Below are 22,419 nucleotides of genomic sequence, written 5' to 3'. Positions count from 1 at the left end.
CAATTCCCGGCCGATGCATTCTATTTAATTTTCGTCACAGGCAGCCACGTAGTGCTTGCTTTTCATCAGGGACAGAATACCCTCTTCAGCATTAACCACAAGCTCGAAAAAAAAAAAACCCGCCTGCCTTTATAGCAACGAAGATTTAGATGCGTTTGCACATATTGGATAATTCGAGTTGAGTTGTATTATTTAATGTCATTTAACTATCTAAAAATAGTAATTTAAATATATTTTAATAAGTACTTGAAATGATTAGTAGCACAGATTTAAAATTACGGTATCTACTAAAAAATCCTTGCTGTGTAAAACAATTGGAAAATCCTTATTGAAACTACGAAAATGCGGGTTGCATTAGGGTTTAATTAATTTTCACATTATCTTAAGTGCTTTGCAAACGCAAACATACGTTATATGAATAATCCAGTAGTAAAAGCGGGCGAAGCCGCAATAGGGTCGCTAGTACTCGTATATAAAACGACGTGTTCCTACTGACTGAAGTAAGACGCACGCACAGCCGTTACCGCTCATGGTAGAAATTTGGACAGACGTTTATTTTCGTAATCTGGACATCCACTAAGGAGGGATTTCGAAAAATTTTAACCCTAAAGGGATTGAAAGTTTGTATGGAAAAATCTTGAACTTTAATCTTGAAATTTAGACTTAAAAATATTTTATTGAACACGTGTTTCTTGGTTTAATAGAATATACCCCTCACGGTGCAAATAAACAAGCGAAGCTGCGTGCGTCCACTAGTATTATATATGGCAATGGCAAATTGGCAGTATTTTAAATATCTAAAAAAATTTTTAAGTAGGTACTCTACTAAGAACCGGTCCATTTTTACCCCAAATAAATAAATAAATAAGGATAAATATATTGTGGATTGAATTCTCATTAAAAGGAATGGATTTCGTATTATTAAATATCTCTTCTTCTTCCTGGCATTAATCCCGGCTATTACCAGGGTCTGCCTTCCTACTCAACCTACTCCACTTTGCACGATCTTTTGCGTCCTCGATGGTTAGACCATTGGCTCTCATGTCCTGCATCACGACATCCAACCAGCGCTTCCTTGGGCGTCCGGGAGGTCGCACCCCAGGAACTAATTATCTATAGGGAATATATTTATTACTTACAAATCCCAATTTGATAAATTTATTTTTTGCCACTCTGCACGACATGTCTAATGAAAGAATAAAAAGAAACAAAATATAAAATCCCAATTACAATTAAAATCCTATCCGGTCTTTAGTAATACTTAAAAAGAAATAAAAATGAAGTGACCTTTATTTCGAGTAACCTTCTAAGCGTCCGAGCTTTTAGAGTTGTTACACCGGATGTTACATTTAATACATCGATCCAATGGACAATTCAAATGTCATTTATTTCACAGAATAAGATAACAAGAAGATATGATTGATATATTACAATAATTTGTTTTGAGACCCTACCAATGTTTACACAAACTGTACCTAATAGACTGTAGTAAATTTTTAGGTGGAATATAAAAACTAATTTTGCAAAATGTCCTTCACTATAGAATATGTTTTTATTTCATGCTATATTTCGCACGTAGCAAGGTATGCAGAGGGAACCTGGTAACGTAGCGCTTAAAACTCCATGTTCTGCCACTGAACACGTAATAACCCGACAGTTTGAGGGAAAGTGGGGAACTCTGCTATATGCGATTACAGCGTTAATCTAAAAAGAGAAAGAACCAATTAATATTTCTTTATGTGCCTGTGTTTTCACAAATTAATCGAAGAAAATAAAAGCTTTTAAGCCAAAAATATTTAAACGTAGTTCAGAAAACAGAAACATCGATATGTGGTAAAAGGTTAAAAGCTAGTTTAAACAAGTTTCTCACGACACTCATCTCGTAGGTAAGTAAGTACTAATAGTTACTATAATAATAGCATCTCATAGTAATTTATATAGCAAAGTAGGAACTAATAAGTCCGTACGTGATCTACAGTCGAGTATCGAAGTCTTGGGTTTTTGCAATTATTCTACATCCGTTTGAGAGCCCACAGGTATTTTATTAGAGGTTTTTGTGTATATTATGTCACCTCTCGACATATTTGTTTTTAAGCAACACTCTAAGCTAAATAGTGTGTGAAGAAAGTCTCTACATAACTTATTTGGATAAAGAAATGTCTTTGAAAATATTTTTTATTGTTTTTATTTGTGGTTTATTTTTAGAAAATGTAATAGGTATGAATTTTACATTAATTTATACATTGAATATTTTTAATTCGGTTTTAAATCACGAAACTTTATATTCTGAAGTCAATTGTTGATTCCCAACTATTTTAGTAACATAATATGTATATTTCTTATAGGTATATATGTAGGTATATGTGTATAAACATATAAATTTTTGATTCTGAATTTTTTTGGTGTTGAGGTTTTATTATACTTTTCTCTTTCACGTTTTAATATTTCGTTGTATCAAGTGAAAAATCTAATGTTGAGATGTTTTCCATTTGTTTTCTCAATTTTTCACGCTTAAAGATATTTGGGAGACTCTTGTAAGAATCGAATCATATACCTATATATATATATATATGACATATATTCACAACTATACCGTAAAACTACTATATTTTTTGTAATATATCCTTTAATTTTTCAAATTTCAGGTATCCATGTTTCGAATTTAAATGACTCGTGCTTACGCTGCCTATGTCATGTCGCTGGGTGCGACTTATCACACGGTTGTTCAGGGGGATACTGTGGGCCCTTTTATATCTCCAGGTTGTACTGGATAGACGCTGGAAAGCCAACGCTGCCTGAAGATAACCCAGAGAGGAGAGAAGGTACGAATATTTAGTAATATATTATAGTGTAGCTAACTCTGCAAACATTTAATTATTTTTAACAGAAAAGTTTTTTATGAAGAAATACAAAAAATTGGGTAGAAAGAATATTTTTGTAAGACTGTCTGTGTCTACCAGGATAGAGTCTGTGTCTGTGTGTTTGTCTACTCATGCGCGATAAAACGTGAATTTCATGCTTTTTTATTATTTCCTATTTCCAATGCTGTTAAGGAATTTCTTTGACAATAATCGTAATAAATATATAAGAAGGCAGTGTTACTTAAGACGGCGCGTATTGTGCGGAGGTTCCTCTCTCTGGAGCCCTAGCCACCGATGGCTTGGACCCTTGTCCCGCCCTCGGAAGAGTGGTTTTTTATATTTTTAAATGTATTTTTTTTTATATAATAATTTATATTTAAAAATGTAAAATTGATTCACTAATTTATACAAGTATTTTAAACTAAGTTTAACAAGTACTATTAAAATATATTGTTATATCATGATGATATAACAATATATTTTAATAGTACTTGTACTTTTTATATGTTGCTTAGCAGCCAATTTTCATCTTAGCGAATAATTTCTTATGTAGAAAAAAAAAAAAAAAATGTTGATCCTGTATAAAATATCAATAATACTGTAATAATACCAACCTTTATATTAATGTTTCAGCTTATGAAGATTGCGCTAGAGAATATTACTGTGCAAGAAGAGTTGTTGAAAACTACATGGCGAAATTCGGGAAGGTAGGGTCGCCTTCACACCATTTTTCATTTGTTTTATCTTGTATCTGTATTGAAGTTGCTGTAATAAAGTTTTACAGTTTTAATAAACGTTTAATAAAGTTTTATTTTTGTAGACATTTGTTTATTTATAATTTTTTTCATAAATGTAGTCAAAACTTGATTGAATGCTTAAAGTTCAAAACAAACTATGAGAGGTATTGAAAATTGAACATAAATGATTTTGACGATATTAATTACTTACGAAATGTATTACAGTTACCGAAATTAACGAAACTTCTTCTATTCCAAACTCAATATCATAAGAAAATTTAAAGTTCTTCTGTGAAATAATAAAGCCAGAAGCCAGCCAAAATTCAAACAAAACTTTTATAGAAATTCACTAAAATATATTAAAACCTATTTTTACACTTTCTAGGACTGCAATGAAGACGGTGTGACGGACTGCTACGACTACATGATGATCAACCACCACGGCGCGTCCTGCTCAGAGCCTCTCCATCTTACACCTTTGGGAAGACGGAGACTTCAGCTTTATCAGGAGTGTCGGTTAGGTCAAACTTAGATTGATTATTATTTTATACAAAATATACGTAATAAATTAATCAATTTTGACTTTTTTTTACTCTTATTGTACATAGTTTCCACACGAAAGTACATTTACAATAGCATTTAGTAACATTTTTTAAAATTTTAATATAGTTAAGGTACTGTCGAATAATTAAAGAAAAAAATTGTGAAATGAAAAACAAATTGATATATTAAAAATTGTATATTTCATTTTCATAAATTCTTAATACATGATTTGCAAAGGTTTAATAATATTATAACATGACTTATCATTATTATCGTAGGTACTAATTTATTATTATTGTAACAGTCATAACTTATATAAAGGCTAATATACTTATTATCTAAAATTTATCTTTTATTTGGGTATCGTACACTAAGTCTAAAAAACGTTAAATAAAATATTTTCATACGAAAAGAAAACCATAGAATCGTCAATCTGTTGCAAAATTCTAAATAAATAATTCGTATACAGCTCATATCCATTATATTATGTATATACGATACGTACACATAGTATGTACATATATATCTGTATATCTTATATTTTTTTATATCTGGGATCTTTATATATGTGAAAAAGAACGAAAAATATATTTCATATTAATTTTCCAATAACGATTACAGTTCGAGACAATAAAACATGGAAGATTGTAATTTTTATTTAAAATATTACATAGAGAATGTTTCCAATATATTTTTTCATTACTTTTCGCTACTGTGTAAAAAATAATTTACAGTATTATAATAAAGCCTCATTATTTATTATAAAAAAAATTAACCTTACATCATTACTAAAAAAATTAAGCAATTTTTTTTTGATCAGCTTTAAAACTGTCACTTGGATGTATAACTATATTATACTTATTTTTAAAAGAATTGAAAGCATTATACCATAGAACAGATACATTTAATTAAAACTAATTACCAAATAATTTGTATTTTGATACATAAACCTATAATAATAACCTACGAGTATAATATAAAATATTTTAAGCGAATGTGACCAGCGGCGCTGGGGCAAGCCATTGTTCGCTGTCAGTTTCCTCTTCAGATTCATCCGGAAAATGCACCTCCTTGTTGTAAAGTTTAATATTATAAAGTTAAAATTACCATAATAAAGATAGACCAAAGTGGTTTTTCATGTAGTGTAGTTAAGAGAATAATGGTGAGGTAAATAAAAAAAGCAATCTAATCCAATTATCTTTTCGCCAAATTATGCTTATTACACATAATTTGGCGAAAACACACAGAACAAAACTTCTTACCTCTAGATTTATTTTTAATACGAAAAGTTTTACGATATATATTATATATATCGATATAAAAGGTGTAATATGGTAACTTACCCAAGGAGCTACTAAGCGCTTGCCATCTGATTTGAACGAAGCCGCTTCATTTGCTTGCCAAGCCTGAAACGAACAAAAGAGAGTCATAATAATTTCAAAGAAGCTCGTAAACATTCAAAAATATAATTTGTAAATTTGAGGACGTCGTGGCGCAGGAACAATGAAATGTTTAAAATTTCGCTCTGATGATGAGGCAAAGCGCGGCGTTGAGTTCTGCGATTCAACACATAATACCTCCAGAATTCGGCCGAAAGTGGGACACGGAGTGTCTAAGACTAGATAAGGAGATACAAGGTGAAGCTGATAGATACATAGATAGATGGAAGAATAACTTTCCAAATTAACTTGCAGTTATTCCTACCTGATAGGCATCGTTAAAAGAGTGTGCCAGGGACAAAGCCAGGGCGCGCGCTTGTTTTCTTCGTGAACAAACAAACACGTGTACAACATGTGTCTCATCTCCACCCATGTTCTTGCCTTCCACCACCGCGAAGACTCGCGCGTTTGCCGCGTCCGCAGAACAGTATGAGATCCTAGAAAAATATATATATTTACTTATTATATCTATATAACCTCAAATATACTATCTATTATTAAGATAATAAATAAAAACAATACGATAAGAACAATTTAATTAAGTATTATTCTTGAACATCCTGTGTGAAAACATAGATTACGTAACCTATTGAGAAAATTTACAGTTCCATGTTCCATGTTCCATGTCAATGGAATTCCATTCGAATGTCAAGTATTTTGACGTCCGAACATAGCAATGAGCTGACCAGGGAATAGGTTTTGAGTATGTTTTTTTATTAGTATAAAACGAAATCTCTCCAAAATCTATTAAAATATCTCTATATATTCGGTCAAGTAAAGGAAAGAGCTCGGAGAGTGGAGGCGAGAATTTGATTTTAATTCTAAGATAACCTTTAACCTTAAATTTTTTATAGAAATCAATCTAGCCATCGATTAATTTTATAAAATTTTTTTATTATACAAATAGTCACGACATGTCAGTTAAATTTATTGACATAAATCTTTTATCACAGCATTAAATGTAAGATGAGACTTGCAGGTCAGAAGCAGATAAAGAAGTCAATGATTTTTCTGTGGTTACATAAAAAATATATAGGTACTTCTGGTTTCTCTTTATATAAACAGATTTGTTTATGAATTATAATAATATTTTTATTATTCTATGTCCATAATAGATTCGTATGTATAATACACAAATATAACAATCTACTTATATTTTATACAACCTTCTATTTTCTTCACATTGTATTCGACATACATACAGCAGAATAGGTAGAGACTGAATGGCGAAACTTAACGCCGTATCTTATTAAAACGGGAAAATAAAAAAATATGCATTGCGAGTAGGCATTAAACTCACAATAATTATGTTAACATTAGGACCTGCTCCACATTACCATTATGGTCTCTATTATATGTTTTGTTACGACAGAATAAAATAGTATGGACAAAATATTGATAATAGTTTTATTTTATTTTTATGTATTATTCAGTGTAAACGCAACAGGTTGTGGGTTCGATTCCAAACCGAGGAAATGAAATATTTAATGTTTCCATTTCTTTATTCTGGCGAAAAAACAAAGAACCTTTAGAATTCGGCTGAAAGTGGAGAGAGTGTGGAGAGTGGCTCCCTCTGCCTGCCCTGCTACATGCGGGATAGAGCGTGAAAAAAATATGTAATACTTACTCGTAAATCGATACGCTGAAGACATTTTTATTAGTTTCCGCATCGCTAACTAATATTCCCCTCGCACTTATATCCAAGTTCACTCTTTGCAACTTCTTGTTCAAAGCTGAAAAAAGCATGATAGAATTTTATATCACAGAAAAGAAATAAAATTAAAATACTTATTTCAGTTTACAAGGTAAAATTGTAAAAGAATGTATTGAGGCCAGTCGCGGTGCAGAATATAAGCTGGGATGTCGCGTAAGAGTGGCAGGTTATAGGTTCGATTCCCACTCTAGAAAATGAAACATTGAATAATTTAATTCCCTCGCCTACGCTACTCAACGTGCAATGCTTTTAGAATTCGGAAAGTGGGGAACGAAAGAGTTTTAAGACAGAGGGAACCTAGTGATATGACATTACATTGCGTGTTGAGTGGGGGTAGAGTTCCGCCACTATAATAAATAAGAATATAAATAAGAATTTACTCAGGTATCTCCATTTATACATAACTAGCGGCCCGCTCGCGGTTTCACCCGCGTGAACCATGTTATTATTAATTTCTGTCTCCATGACTACGTCCTAGTGACGTCTATGCAAAATTTGAGACTCGTAGCATTTGTAGTAACGAAGTTTCATACAAACTTTCGACCCCAAAAACAACCCCTTAGAAATCGAAAATTGCAAATTGCCGTCTTAGCGAGCACCTACGTCCTATAAGTAACTCCTATGCAAAATTTGAGATTCCTAGCACTTGTAGTTTCTGAGATTTCGTGATGAGTGAGTGACCTTTCGATTTTATATATATAGATTTAATAGTACTTACTCTTAGCAGTATGTAAAGCGGATCGCACAGCGAGAGCGGTAGCGGGTGCTGAAGCCGCCCGCTCCACCGGCGCGACCCCCGCGTACCGTACTTCGCAACTTCCTCTAGTCTCGCGAGCTTCTCGCCACCAACCTTCACCTTCGCATTCTGCTAAAGCCCACTCTTCGCAAAGCTCTGAAAATTGAATTTAATTTTATTTTAGATCTTAAGAGAAAATTACGATTATTCTTATACTATTTGGTTATTTTATATATAAAAAATATTAATTTAATATTAATAACTCTACTATATTGTTTGTCTAAAATGTCTGAATTCAATTCTTTATTTATATGTCCACGTAACGTCTCTTAATTAACTCTATTGAACTATTCGCTTTCCGTTGCAAATATAGAGAAACTATTGAAAATACTAGTTATGAATAGCTAGTAAATTATATTTATTTCAGCGTAACGCTGAATCCCACACACAGCAGGATAGGCATAGGGAACCTAGTGTTAAGACACTCCATCCCCCATTTTCCGTCGAATTCTGGAAGCATTGTATATTGAGTGGCGTAACTCAACACCTCGAATTCTCTCGACACCAGAGCGAAGAAAATGGAAATATTTAATGGGAATCGAACTCACACCCTGTCGCATTTACAGTCACACTTTGTGCCTTTACGCCACGACTGGCCTTCCTTATAATAAATTATAATAAATAATAAATTTATCATCTTTGTACTAATAAAAAAATGCAAACTATCTTATAACATTATAGAAAGCATAAATCGCTCTAGTGAACGACCGGAGCGCGATAAGCTAATCGCAACTACCACGATTTCCTTTATAAAATAAATAATAAGTAATAATATCATTATTAATAATAAACTGTTATTATAATCGAACGTTATTGTGCAATTGCAATTTATCGGTCCAGAGTGCATATTTAATGTAAATTAGTATAGATTTTAATTAAGTTTTAAGCTATAATATGCTCAAAGAAGACCAGTCGTGGGGCAAAGGGACAAGTGACTGTAAATCCTCCTCCATCTGTAGGAGGATATGAAATATTTAATATTTTCATGTCTGCGCTCTGTTGTGGCAAAGTGAGGAATTGCGTCTCTCCACTCAACATGCAATGCCTCCAGAATTCGGTAGAAAATGGGGTAATTAATAGTTATTAATTTTAATTCCATCCTAGCCTATCCTGGTGAATCAAATAAAATAAAAAAATATTTGTGCGCTTTATATTTAAACTCATACAGATTAAATAAAAGCAGAATAAACGGATGGAAATTAAATATTTAAGCATATAAATACCTATTATATAAAATAGAATATCCAGTCCTATGCCATCGAAATTTCGAAAATTCCTCCCTTAACGCACACCTACACTCCCTATTACCTAAGCTGAATGAATGTAGGTTCAAATATCTACTTTCTAAGTCTTGTCTGTGCGTTGTCTATCTCTCAGAGTTTTATATATAAAAATATAATTATACAAAAAGTTATAGTATAAAATTATAGTCTATACGATAACTAATTATGGAAGCAGGTACATAAATGTCCAAGCGCCACTAGAATTAGAAAATAATTTGCTGGCATTACTTACCCAACGAGAGTTTATTGCGTTAAAATCCATCATAATTGAAGGTTTGGGGTTAAATTTATAAAGTGTTTTGCAACAGGGTGTAATACTGAGAACAAATTGCGAGCTTATAGCTATTACATGCTGTAAAACAAGATTAGTTTAAATCGGCGTTATAATTAACCTAGTTTGTCAAATTTATGGAAATATATTTCTTTAATGTGTTAAAATTACTTGGATATTTATGTTTTTCTATATTGATATATTAATTAGATTTACATTTATTTATTTTCTTTTTGTTTAAAATAAATTTACTTTAGTAAAACTCCAAAAGACTCCAAAAGCAACAAAAGTTCCTTAAAATGTTTACAAAACAAAGTAAACAGATTTACTAACAAAACAAAAAATATTTATCATTCTCGACCCTGACCCCAAAGACTGTTATTAAACTTGTTTACCCAAAATAAAAACCTAAAAGTATATTTGCAAATCTGTGAGCGCCATTGCCGCTATATTAAAGTATTTATCGACTATCTAGGCCAGACGGGCGATAACGGAAATAGGGCATAGGTCAGTCAGTCAGATATTAGGCGCAATTACTATACTAAAACAACGTAAAACAATTTTCATTATCTTAATTTCATAATAATGGTATAAGTTAAACGTTTGTAATTTGAATAAAAATAGAAAAATCTATTTATTGTTTTTTTTTTCTAAAAATAATCAGTTCCACACTGTATTCCGCACACAGTAGGGTAGGCAGAGGGAATTTAATGTTAAGACACTCCGTTCCTCATTTTTCTTCTAAGCTTCCTCTATTTTTTGAGCTTTTTTCCTAGGTTATTCCTGCAAGAGACACCCCAAATTCTTTTCGAAAAAACATTTGTTTACAACATTTTTTTTCCCGCAGGGTACTACAGGGGAATCTAGTTTAAAGACACTCCGTTACCCACTCTCCACAACAATCAAACTGTCGCAGGGCACAACTTATTTCAAATTAACTATGTCTAGAAACACATCGTTGCCATTCCTATATGGCTTTACTTTATATATGTTTTGTTTGTAGTTGTACTTTATATATTTATATATATATATATACTTTATTGCACTTTAAAAAATAACATATAAGTAAAACAAAATTGAAAGATTCGCGAAATGAAAGATGCGCTCTTCCAGCCAACAAAAAGAAGTGGATATGACTGTCCAACAGCGGGAAGAGATTGCAGTGCAGTTTTAAAACTGAGAGAAATAAAATAAGAAATTAAAAGTAATAATAATAAAGAAGACACATAATGATTCAAATACATAAATAGCTACATATACATCTAAAGATATGTATCCTATATACATATATACTGTAATTAAAAATGAAATAAATTGATAATAGCAAATACATACATACTAAATTTAATGAATCATATAATATTTGTTATTGTTAAAATTATTATTTTTATGATAGATATAAGTGTTTGGATTTGATAAATGTGATTGGGAAACCCACTTATAGAAATACTAACTTTTATATTCAACTTCGCTCTCGTAGTCAAATAGAAATAATACTTTGACCGCAGGTACAGTGGGTAACATCGGTACGATTAATTTGATTTTTTTACAGCTTCACGCTGTATCCCGCATGTAGCAGGGTAGGTAGAGACAGACCTAGTGTTAAAGCACTCCGCTCCCAACTCTCCGCCAAATTCTGTAGGCTTTGCGTGTTGAGTGGCGAAACTCAAGGCTACGCTTTGTCTCGACACCAGAGTAAAGAAAATGAAAATATAAAATATATAATTACTTCAAGTTATACTGCTTTATATACTATTAATTACAATTATAATCATAAAAAAGAATAACATTTAAAACGAAATATATTCTAAGTAAGCTTAAAGTTTAACTACTATATATCTACGATGATTTACAAAAAGGTGTCCTTAAAAGAAATTAATTTAAATCGATAAGATGCTGATTCATTTTCTCTTTACAGTGAAAACAAAACAATATATAAAAGTAATTAAAAGAAATACACTGTTATAATTGCTACGTTCATAAACCCTAGATAAAGGTCTGTTGACGCTAGAAAGTGCCAGTGGGCTAAACGGATGCCTTTTTGCTTCTTAGAAAGCTGGTTACAAATATGTCACAGCCTATATTATTTTTCTTTTTATGGATAACATAGAAATAACAGTGTTTTTATTTAAAATGAGTTTATTTTATTATTAAATTTATAATGTAGAGCTTTGATAGGGTTACCTGTTCAAAAAATAAAATTATTTGAGTGATTGTTTTTTTTTAATATTACCTTATTTAATTTTTTTTTTTCATAGTAATAATTAAGACTAAAATACTAAAAGATTAATTTCTCATTAGTGATAGAGTCCCCAAAAACATTTTCTTTTAAGCTTTGCAATTAAATTATCTTTTTATTCTTCATTTATTTAAAACGGTAGTACAATATTTTACAAATCTATGTTTATATTTTTCATTCATGTTTACAAACCATACTATTGTTACACAATTTGCAATTCTTATCAATTTAGGACTCTCTAGCCTTGGAGAGGATGTACTTGTGTACACTGTCAGTTGAAATTAGAATTCTAGGAACACTATATAATAATTATGTATTTATATAATAATTATGCATTTGTTGATTTAATAAATTTGATTTCACAGCGGGTAGGCGGCGGAAGGTTTATTCCCGAAACGGTACAGATATTTTATTACAAGTATTTGCTTGGTTACCTTATAAATATATTTAAATAAATCAAAAAGAAGAGATAATAATAAATATATATCACGCGTACATATTTATTATTATCTCTTCTTTTATAAAACTTCATCAATAACTAAAGCTTTTTATATACTAAAAAGCTTTTAATTTCTTTTTTTACAAACAATTTTTGCTAAGTATACCTAATTTATTTGTCATTTTTATGTGATTAATATCACAAGAATCTTAAAAAAATATATAGTATCTTCAAAATTATTAACTACAGGAACATTAAAAGATAGTAGTTTTATTAAAGTGATAGTATCGTATATAGTCATACAAAATTCCCGTTCCTCGTCCGGCTTGACGTGTCGTGGAAAATTAACGTGGTCGCGAAAAAAAGAGAAACGGAATCTCTACTTTGCCGTTATATGCATACATCTTATAAAATTTTAAGTTAAGTTGGGAATTAAATATGTTGCTTATATTACAGCATTTTGCAAGATTCATTTTCCGTTTTCGTCCTTGAACACCGCGTTTTTTTTTTCTAGAAATAAAAATAATTAATTCCCCTGACAATGATTTGAATTAACAACCGACACGTATAGAGGCAGACATTGTTTCAAGTGTCAAAAGTGAAGTTTTCGTGTTGTCGTTTTTTTTTTACATTCAGAAAATTAAGTCCTTTTATAAAATGTACGAGTAAGTGTAATTGTAATATGAATAAAACTTTTATTACTTATCTTGCATATTGATATAAATCTTATACGTTTGAATTTTTGGTATAACTATGAAAATCATGTCCACAAGAAAATCTTATAAGAAAAAAATATCATTAAGATAGAAATGATGAAGAACACACAAGTATTTTTTTTTATTATAATAATGTCATAATTATTTATTAAATGCAAAATGTTTTAGTTATTGCTCCCAATACTAGTGGAACCTGGGGGAACCTCTTGCGACCGTGCTTTGATTAAGTATAGTAGAAGTATATATAACATAGATATATGTAAGTCAGGGTGTAGCTACGTATTTGATTCACTTCCGTACATGGCGGCATGAGCCAACTTGATACAAAACAAAAAACTTGCTCAGACTTAGGTGTGTCCTGGAGATAGCGAATCCCAGTGCCAAGCAATTGGCAAATAAGTAGTTTTTAGCTTTAAGGTAACATTTTTACCCATATGGAAAAAGTAAATTCCTAAAAGTTACATCAAGGTTATCATATTCTACTTTTTTCAACTTCAGGCTGTATCCCTCACATCCTGTAATGTGCAGGATACAGGCAGAGGGAACCTAATATTAAGACACTCCGTTACCAGCTTTCCATGCTAATCTTTTTTTTAGTTTCACTGTCCGATAGAAAATATGGTGCAACATATAAGCTACTTTTTGTCTCGGAATTCCCGCGAGATAGGGAATTACGCGGAGTTGGCCTAAAATACCTAGAACTGAACTAACCGTTATTGGTATAAAATGCAAAATCAAATAAAATACCAAAAAAATATTATTTATGAAGTTTACTTACTACCCATAAGTGACCCATAATAAAAAAAAAAACAAAAACAATAAATCTGGTTATTCGGAGTTTTATGAAAAATTTAAGAGAACGAACTAAATATCCACATTGCGTCTAAATAGTTTTTTATATCATTAATGGCAAAAATAAATATTTCGACCAAATGTAAGTAGAATTTATAAGACAAAAATAATGCTTATAATTTTAATACAATATGTAAAATACGATTAATTATAACTCAATTTATTGTAAGTAATTGACATTTCACTATATATACAATTTTACACCACCGTTAAAGCAATCAGCGTAAATTTTCCAAAAAAAAATAATAGCATATTTTTTTCATTATTTCTATAATTTACTCAGTATTCAGATAAAAAAAATGTTGTAGTTTTTTATCATATTACCTTATTTATTGATTTAATGTTAAATCACGTAAATCTAAATATCTTGTTAACAGTTGACTTTTAAAGAAAACTAACACTAACTCGACAACTTTATTTTAATACTAAGAAGTTCAAGAAAGCGCATGCTACAACTTTTTGTTCGTATTTCTCGAAATTAAATTAATAATAAGCCTAGTTTTAAATAACATTATAAAAAGATAAATAGCATTTTTTTCTATAATTCTTTAAAAATTACATAGATTTTCAAAATAAAGTATGACAATACAACACATGAAAGTAGCATATTATTTTAAATAACTTAAAATTATAGTAAAAAATATAATTTTTATTTAACAAAATAATAAATAAAATTCTCACTTTTGTGCTTCGAATGAGTTTTCCACATTTTTCTTAGTAACATTGTCATTATAGTTTTACTTTTTAGCTTTTATTAAAATTAAAAATAAATGTGGGACACAGCTTTTCCCGCGCGCGCTCTACAGATAACTGCAAGTGAGCCGCGAACAACCCTTTGATATGGACTCACGATATACAACCGCTATAATTTAAGTGTATAATAATTAAATATAATATAATTAAATAATTAAAATATTAAAGCAGTTCTTTCATATTTTTAAACTACAATTTTCGCGTTTATATGTATATTTTTACTTACCGTAAAACTCATTTGAAATGTAAGTATTTGAATTACTGAGATATCAAGATATTTACTTTAGGGAATATAAATAAAATAGTTTTCCTACATATTTTGTGTTGGTTGTGGCACAGTTGGACAATAATGTATATAAAATTATACTTTATTAATTCAACTGTTTAAAAAATATAGCAATTTCTAGTAGAATCGTTGAATAAAGGAATAAGGCGCACGCAAGTTGTATTTAAATTTCATATCACATCATAGTTCTAGTTGAATGACGAAAAGTCATTCATTGCTTGGTAATTAATTTTAATTTTCTTTACCTATAGAAAACTATCAATTTTGATTAACTCGAAAAGGTTTAGACGGATACTTATTTCTGAAAAAGTCAGCTATTCTGCTAGAAGTACGTAATTAAGTAATAAGTACTTCCATAGATTTTTAACTTTTATTTCTATTAATGCTAATAGAAGAAATTATAATTAGGTTCAATACACTTCTGGGGTAATCAATATTTAAGTTTTTCCATTAGTTCATCTTATATTTTAAAAAAATATTGTGATTTTTCCGTAGCAGTGTGAAATTAGGAAGATCGAACATGAGGAAGCACTGTAGGCTGTAATACAAAAAAATTGGTTTATATTTTTATTATTACAGGGCGTGACGAGCGAACCGAGCCGAAATGTCTTCTATTAAATTCTATTTTTTAATTTTATTTTTTTTTTATTAAAACGTACGTAAGTGGATACAACATGCAGATGTAAATACATAAAAGGCATACAAATGTTATTTTAACTCATTTTCTCTAAATATCATTATGGGAACGAAAATTAGTAAAAAGTACCAAATTATTGTGTTATTAGGTTACGTTGAACCCTGTTCGTGCATGAAAAGTAATTATTTGTGGGCAAAAAACGGCTGTCGAGGTAAAACTCGATTCGCGCGCAAAGCCTGCGTTCTTGCCCCAAAATATATGATCGATCACCAACTGTTGCATCATTTAAAATAATAACTTTTGATTTTGTTGTAGATTTTGTAACAATTTGTTACTATAATAATTTATTTAACAAGCAGTGTAAAATTGTATCTAATGCAATCATTTATGACAAACAAATATTTAGAAATGGTCACAATAACTAAAATTGAGCGGAAAGACTTTTGTACCAAAGAATCATTAACTAAATGCACAGAGATCACGAATTAGTCAAATCATAACTGTATAACTATTATATGAAATTATTGTATCACATAAATTTATAACATTGGTTTATTGAAAGATTGTAATAAATAATAATTGAAAGATTGTATAAAATAATATAGGAATTGCAATTTTCAAAATTAAAAACATAGTTTATACAAAAAAATTAAGCCTACATTATCATAAGTCTAATTATTAAATAAAATAGAAAAATATGTTAATATATATATTATAGTATACTTATTATTTTTATCTCCACATATCAAATTAAGAAAAATTGGTTAGTAAATAAAAGGATTTCTCAAAGATAATAAAACAAAGATGTGATCTCATTATATGTAATAAAAATAACATAAATGATATATAGATATTGGCATGGTATAACTTATTATTTTACAACAATAATTGGTACCTAATTTTCATATTATGATTTAAGTGCAAATTTTCATCTATCACGCTGAACCACCATAGGCAGAACAGCGTGACACAGCTCATATAAAAATGTAAAGCTTATTTCCTCTACAATTGATACTTATATTACGACTTGTGTTTGATAATAGTAATAAATATATTATTTAATTCTTCTTACTTTCTAATCTAGCAAACTTCAAAAACTTTATAAAGATAATCTAATTAATCTACTTATTTTCCACTCTGACTCAACAGCCTCAATCCATTGTTAATGTGCAACTAAAAAAAACATTTTTGATTTGTCAATTAATATGAAATAGAATCCTTAATTATTAATAAATGCACATTGCTATGGACAGTACAGTAATGCATTTTAATTTCATTTAAAATAAGTAACAAGCGATGTTCGTCAACAAAAACATTTTCTATGTACTATAATTAAAATATAGCATTTAGTAGATCAATAACAATATAAGGTTCCAATGACAAGAACAATATACGCTGCCCATTTCCATTCTCTTTGAACACTTATACTATTTATTAATGAGTTATTGTGGATACACGATTACCTAATTCACATATATTGGTGTTTTTAACTGTATTATAGTTATATTTTGTACTTATTGTAAAATATTTTAACATTTTTTCTTTTTTGAACAATATTTTAATAACATAATTTTGTTACCAAATAGATGATTAACATATTATTACCTTGATTCACAAACCAGCCAACTTCATGTGTGTGAACTTTACAAGAAATACTGAAAACCTTGTTGTTACCAGATCACTTATTAAAAAATATATGTTTGTCTTAAATAGCTAATATATTATCTACCAACATAAATATTTTTTCATAAGTAGTCTGTGAAAAATAACAATGTTTTCGAGTCTCTTGAAAATGGTGTTCATGCAGATAAAGTTAGCTAAGGTATTGATATAGCATTTACAACTAACAAAAAAAAATGTTATCAAACATCTGATAAATATATTTTTAATTATTAAATGGATCAAACTGTTTGGAAAATGTAAGTAACAATTTCTGAAATAAATACATGTCATTCTATGTCTTAACTATCTTAAACACCATTTATGGTTGATAAGTCACATACTATTTATTACTTTTTAATGGAATAAACTACAGCTTCAATTTCATAATAAAATATGAAATCTGTAGTGGCACCTATTCTGTTCACCGACTTACATAAACAAGTTGAAACATGTTTGATTTAGAATTAATTTCAGTCTTTACTTGAGTAACTTATAAGTACTGAATTTTACTTCAAGTTTACTATATTTCTATTTGTTACAAAAGTGCATACAATACAAGATTATGTATAATTGAATTAGCAATGGAAGCACTAATATTTAAGTTTTGTCATTTATATAGTTGATTGTAACACTGCCTATGTAATAAAAATAAATTACAATGAGAATTTTATTTTTGGAACTAGTAGCTTTAATTAATTTATTATGAATAATAATGTTTTATAAAATAACATTCATCCATTCAACCACAATATTGCTTATTGAATATAAACTATATAGGCATAAGATTCTTTGTCAATTTAATTTACTCTTAGATTAATTTGATCAATTTACACTAAAAATAAATTAATTCTATATTAATTAATATATATTTAAATAGAAAACAATATGTTATATTAGATACTATGCCTAAAATCTAATACAATCACTTTGTTTCTTTTTTCACTGTCACAGTCTTTTCTGTGGGTTTAACAGGTGCTTTAATTGTGGATCATTTCTTTTTTCTGTCTTGAGTACACTTAGGGCAGTACCACTTTCCTTTTGGCTTAATTTTAAGATCTACACAAGCGAAATGGAACCATTCAATAGGGCAGTCTGGATTATCACAGCCTATCATCTCTCCGTAGGACACTTGATGACAAAGGCAGTACGTTGGTTCGTTAGGGTCGACTGGCATGTCGAGCACGTCACTCGGGTGGGCCATGCCCGCGACGGAGTCCAGATCCGCATTTTCCTCTTGTTCCTTAACCGCAATGGCTGTGGTTGTAGCACCTTTCCGTTGCGCCTTCTTTTTGGCCGCAGAGCGACCACTCGCGACAGCATCTTCTTCACTTGATGCACCCGTTCGCTTTTTCTTACCAGTTGCTGTCGCAGCTTTTTCACTGCCCTTATGCTTTTTCCTTCCTTTTTTAACAGTAGCAGGATTAGATTCCTGGTCCGCAGTGGGTTGTTGGGCGGCGCGAGAATTCATTACTTTCTCTTGAATTTCAGATTCAAAACGTGCGAGGTCAGAATCAAGGCGACGTATGTGTTTATCTACTAGTTCATATGTTTGTATGGCGAGTTGTACTTTATCGTCTCCATACTCTTTAGCTTTATTAAATAATCCTTGAATGGTATTTACCTTTTCTTTTTTTGTTTCTTCATCCATTTTGGGAATATTGGGCAGTAATTCATCGGCCATAAGATCAATTGTCCTCATTAGACCGTGCGCCCTATCATCGAGGTCTCGCATTAATTTAAAATTTCTTTGTAATTCTATGGGTAAATGCTGCAAGCTGTCCAGATAATGCTCCAAATATAATGCTGAAGTCATTTTGTAATATTTTGTAACGACTCCACTCTATTAAAATATAATACAACCGCGCCAAAAGAAAAGAAGATATTAATTAAATTTACACTAACTTAATTTTCATTAACCAGACAGTATAATATTTCATAGAAACTTTGCGAAATCATTGAATAACCGAAGAAATAAAACGAAAAAATATGCTTTGTATTAATTTAAGATTACATTACAACAAGCAATTTCTACTGTCTGCCAATCAAACGAACTAAATTTAACGATGCACGTTCCTATGTCAATTTCTGAACAATATAAGTAAAAGTAAACTTTTGGCAAAATGTAAATTAAATGCTACTTTTACTTAAAATATATATGACGTATTTTTGTCTCATTTTTTATCAATATTTAATAAAAAATACCAGGATTTTTTAAGAAAAATCTATAAGGATTCAAAATATTTTAAGTAAACTTGAAATTAGCTCTTACATTACGTAAAACGGATCTGTGGAACCTGTGATTTAAATTTTTACTTTCAATTTCGCATCATTATCACAGATAAATAATGTATATACATTATAAGAATTTAATAACTTATATAAATTATATAATAATTATGAATTAAATTTTACCAGTTTTATAAGAACAGATTAATTTATTACGAAATAACCATTTTCATTACTGTTATATTTCAGTCAATCTTTATGGTTTTTTGGTACTGGTGTGGTAATTTTTCAGCCATACTGTAACATCAAATTTACAGTTAAGCTATTATAAATAAAACATGCGTATTATATAACATTGCATTTAATTCAAAATTCATATTATTGTTTAATAATTCCTAGGGAGCTAATTTTTCTAGTAATTTATTAATGTAGAAACAACACAAGGATTTCTTAATCTTTTATCTATCTGTCTATACGTATGTTTACTTACGCCCAATGTTAATAATCGATCCTAATCCATAAATTGCTACCATAGATTAAAATATCAATCTATTTTTTGAGTTTAGCTTACCAATAACCTATCGAAGTACTTCATTTTCAATCTTTAACTTCAATCTATCGTTGGGAGGACTAACTGGAGATGAAGAGGGAACTTTGTATGAAAATTACAGCTTGTGCGTGCCAATAAACGATCTGTCCATTTTGACATTACGTTGGATAGCAAAAATGACAGCTAATTGCGATCTGACATATTTTGGGGTTTACTTTATCATATCCCCGGATTGCAAAATTGCATTTATATTATATTTGATTTTTAAAGTAAATAAATATGTGGAGTGACATTTCTTCGAGTGATAGTAATGATAGTGTTATGTAGTCAGTGTCAGCAATTACAAATATATACAGTGAGAATATAAAAATATATCAAGAGAGTGCTAAAAACTTCTATCAAGTTGGTGCCTTTCCTGGAGTTATTGCTGCAATTGATTGCACTCGAACACTTATTTTTTTAATCGCCATGTGAGTATTATTAAGTTATATAAAGTTTTCTTTACAAAAGCAGGCAAATTATGGAAACTTTTTTTTGTATAAGTCTCAGTTTAACTCAGTTACAAATTACCATATCATTTCTTAATTTGAGCTCTGGGCTTATTAATTTCAATTGCTGATTTTCCAAATTACTATCTCATATATTTGTAAAATAATATTTTATATTTTATTATAGGCAGCAAAATGTGATGCAAGACATTATGGTAATCAATGGAATTAAAGTACCAAATAGACCATATTTATTAACACAAGTCCTTAATCCAAGTACTAAAGCAAAGCTGCAAGCAAGCATATATTAAACCAGGAACATATTAGAAAGGTATTATGTTAACCTAATATTACCTATGGTATGGAAAAAAGGGGACGGACCATATAAAAAAAAATCTTATTATAATTTATTAGTATGATGTGTAAATAGTATTAAACTTATTAATATTCATGAATTATATACTAAATATAGAAATTTTATATTTTTAGAACATTTGCAAGATAATTTCATATTATGGCACTCCATTTGCAGAGATCTTAATTTGGAGGAAGTACCAGGAATGGAAATACCTTCATGACATGATAGATAATGAGGACAGCGCTGCAATATAAGATATCACAGAAAGGACATAAATAATTGTTTTATAAGATGAATAATTATTCAAATATTTTATATTTATTAATTACTTCAGTGAGAAGATTGTTAGTTAATCATAGTTTTACTTGTTTTTGGGGGTGAATAAGGAAAACAATGTGTATTGTAATTTTTTTATTATTAAAAAAATGTAACCTATTTTTTTATTTGTCTCTTTATATAAATATTTTTTATTTCTTAATTCTAGCTTGCTCCATGTTTAGTAATTTTATCAGCTTTATTCTCCATACATTTCTTATAAGCTACAAAATATTTAGTGAATATCTTGCAATCACTGTTTTGTTTTTACTGAAAAAAATAAAGTATTTATTAGTTCATTGTTCAATAAAGCATTCATCAATATAAGTTAAAATAATAATCTTGCATTTAATCTCAAATTTTATTCTTTGTTATCCAATGTAGCAATAAACAATATGAAATTGAAATAGCCAAGCAAAACGATATTAATATTATAATTAATTCAAAAATTCTATAGAGGCTAACGCCTTTATATAATTTTTCGCATGTATATTTAAACTTAATAAACAAAATTATGAATACATACGATACTTACCTTACTATGCCGGACTCCATTAATTAAATTAAAATAATTATCTTTAGTTCAGTTTAGTTGTAATTTTATGGCGTTTCAAGTTATGTTTAATAATTTATACATGAAAATGGGTTAGGAATAAAGTATCTTAAAACTAACAATTAATTATTATATTATAAAAACATATGCTGTCAAAATGACATGTTCAAGTTCCATTGTACGCACCTAAGCATATTGCATTAAGTTTTAAAAAGTGTTTTAATATTATTAATTTTTATTCTTTTTTAATATTTTGGGACTTAAAGATTTATTATTTTATTAAAAATAGTTTTTATAGGACTTTTATAAGTAATAATAATTAAATTTAATTTAGCATATATATTAGGATTTTGTTAATTAAAAAAAGATACGTAAAACGAAACTATCGTTACCGCAGGGAGGGCCCTGCAATCCACTTTTGATGATAAGTTGACATTATCCGAAATGGTTATTGGCATGCAGGTTAGAGATTGGATAGATATGTCGAACATTCCAAGATTGACGTTAACTGGAGATCGGAGATACATTATTAATTTCGGGCGTTATAATATCAGAATCGGCACAGCCGATAAAAAATCAGTTTTCACTATTGTATTTTGGAAAGGTTGCCTAAGCATATACTTAATGTATATTTAATTTCAATCGGTTCATAAATAAAAAAAATTATATCGATTCAGAGTATTTAATTGGATTAAATTACT

At 29.5% G+C, this 22,419-nt stretch overlaps 3 protein-coding genes and 2 long non-coding RNA genes across 5 annotated transcripts; 2 read left to right on the top strand and 3 right to left on the bottom strand.

The window, feature by feature from the left end:
- The first annotated feature begins 2,065 nt into the window (after nucleotides 1-2,065).
- On the top strand, nucleotides 2,066-4,156 carry LOC146538870 (lysozyme 2-like). The gene is made up of 4 exons (XM_085185929.1): nucleotides 2,066-2,114; nucleotides 2,646-2,822; nucleotides 3,495-3,568; nucleotides 3,984-4,156. Exons 1-4 carry the CDS (start codon nucleotides 2,066-2,068, stop codon nucleotides 4,128-4,130), a joined length of 447 nt encoding a protein of 148 aa, XP_085042055.1. The 3' UTR covers nucleotides 4,131-4,156.
- Nucleotides 4,157-4,318: 162 nt separating this feature from the next.
- Nucleotides 4,319-14,732, bottom strand: LOC146538869 (low density lipoprotein receptor adapter protein 1-like). The gene is made up of 6 exons (XM_085185799.1): nucleotides 14,572-14,732; nucleotides 8,013-8,186; nucleotides 7,208-7,313; nucleotides 5,846-6,017; nucleotides 5,485-5,547; nucleotides 4,319-5,211 (listed from the first exon to the last, which is right to left on the bottom strand). Exons 1-6 carry the CDS (start codon nucleotides 14,618-14,620, stop codon nucleotides 5,128-5,130), a joined length of 648 nt encoding a protein of 215 aa, XP_085041925.1. The 5' UTR covers nucleotides 14,621-14,732; the 3' UTR covers nucleotides 4,319-5,127.
- Nucleotides 14,733-16,373: 1,641 nt separating this feature from the next.
- Nucleotides 16,374-19,292, bottom strand: Ing5 (inhibitor of growth protein 5). The gene has a single exon (XM_085185581.1). The coding sequence runs from the start codon at nucleotides 19,039-19,041 to the stop codon at nucleotides 18,217-18,219; it is 825 nt and encodes a 274-aa protein (XP_085041707.1). The 5' UTR covers nucleotides 19,042-19,292; the 3' UTR covers nucleotides 16,374-18,216.
- A 651-nt stretch (nucleotides 19,293-19,943) lies between these two features.
- On the top strand, nucleotides 19,944-21,311 carry LOC146538867 (uncharacterized). Its single transcript, XR_014877991.1, has 3 exons — nucleotides 19,944-20,474; nucleotides 20,680-20,823; nucleotides 20,982-21,311. It is a non-coding gene; the product is annotated as an uncharacterized LOC146538867 (long non-coding RNA).
- Nucleotides 21,249-22,029, bottom strand: LOC146538866 (uncharacterized). The gene is made up of 2 exons (XR_014877990.1): nucleotides 21,701-22,029; nucleotides 21,249-21,435 (listed from the first exon to the last, which is right to left on the bottom strand). It is a non-coding gene; the product is annotated as an uncharacterized LOC146538866 (long non-coding RNA).
- Between the last annotated feature and the right edge of the window lie 390 nt (nucleotides 22,030-22,419).

The sequence above is a fragment of the Heliconius melpomene genome, chromosome 5 (assembly GCF_056956725.1).
Source record: "Heliconius melpomene rosina isolate 202511_hmr_F chromosome 5, ASM5695672v1, whole genome shotgun sequence".
In the NCBI taxonomy this organism is placed as follows: Eukaryota; Metazoa; Arthropoda; class Insecta; order Lepidoptera; family Nymphalidae; genus Heliconius; species Heliconius melpomene.
The sequence above is the reverse complement of the archived record's forward strand: the minus strand, read 5'-3'. Positions and strand labels throughout refer to the sequence as shown.

Bases quoted from the DNA above. Each gene is read 5' to 3' on its own strand.
- LOC146538870 (XM_085185929.1), top strand. From the start codon at position 2,066: ATGTCACCTCTCGACATATTTGTTTTTAAGCAACACTCTAAGCTAAAT. The intron at 2,115-2,645 runs GTGTGTGAAGAA...TTCAAATTTCAG, and splicing joins GCAACACTCTAAGCTAAATA to GTATCCATGTTTCGAATTTA. The intron at 3,569-3,983 runs GTAGGGTCGCCT...TACACTTTCTAG, and splicing joins ACATGGCGAAATTCGGGAAG to GACTGCAATGAAGACGGTGT.
- Ing5 (XM_085185581.1), bottom strand. From the start codon at position 19,041: ATGACTTCAGCATTATATTTGGAGCATTATCTGGACAGCTTGCAGCAT.
- LOC146538869 (XM_085185799.1), bottom strand. From the start codon at position 14,620: ATGACAATGTTACTAAGAAAAATGTGGAAAACTCATTCGAAGCACAAA. The intron at 7,314-8,012 runs GTAAGTACTATT...TGCTTTTTTCAG, and splicing joins CGCTTTACATACTGCTAAGA to CTTTGAACAAGAAGTTGCAA. The intron at 5,212-5,484 runs GTAAGTTACCAT...CTTTACAACAAG, and splicing joins AGCGCTTAGTAGCTCCTTGG to GAGGTGCATTTTCCGGATGA.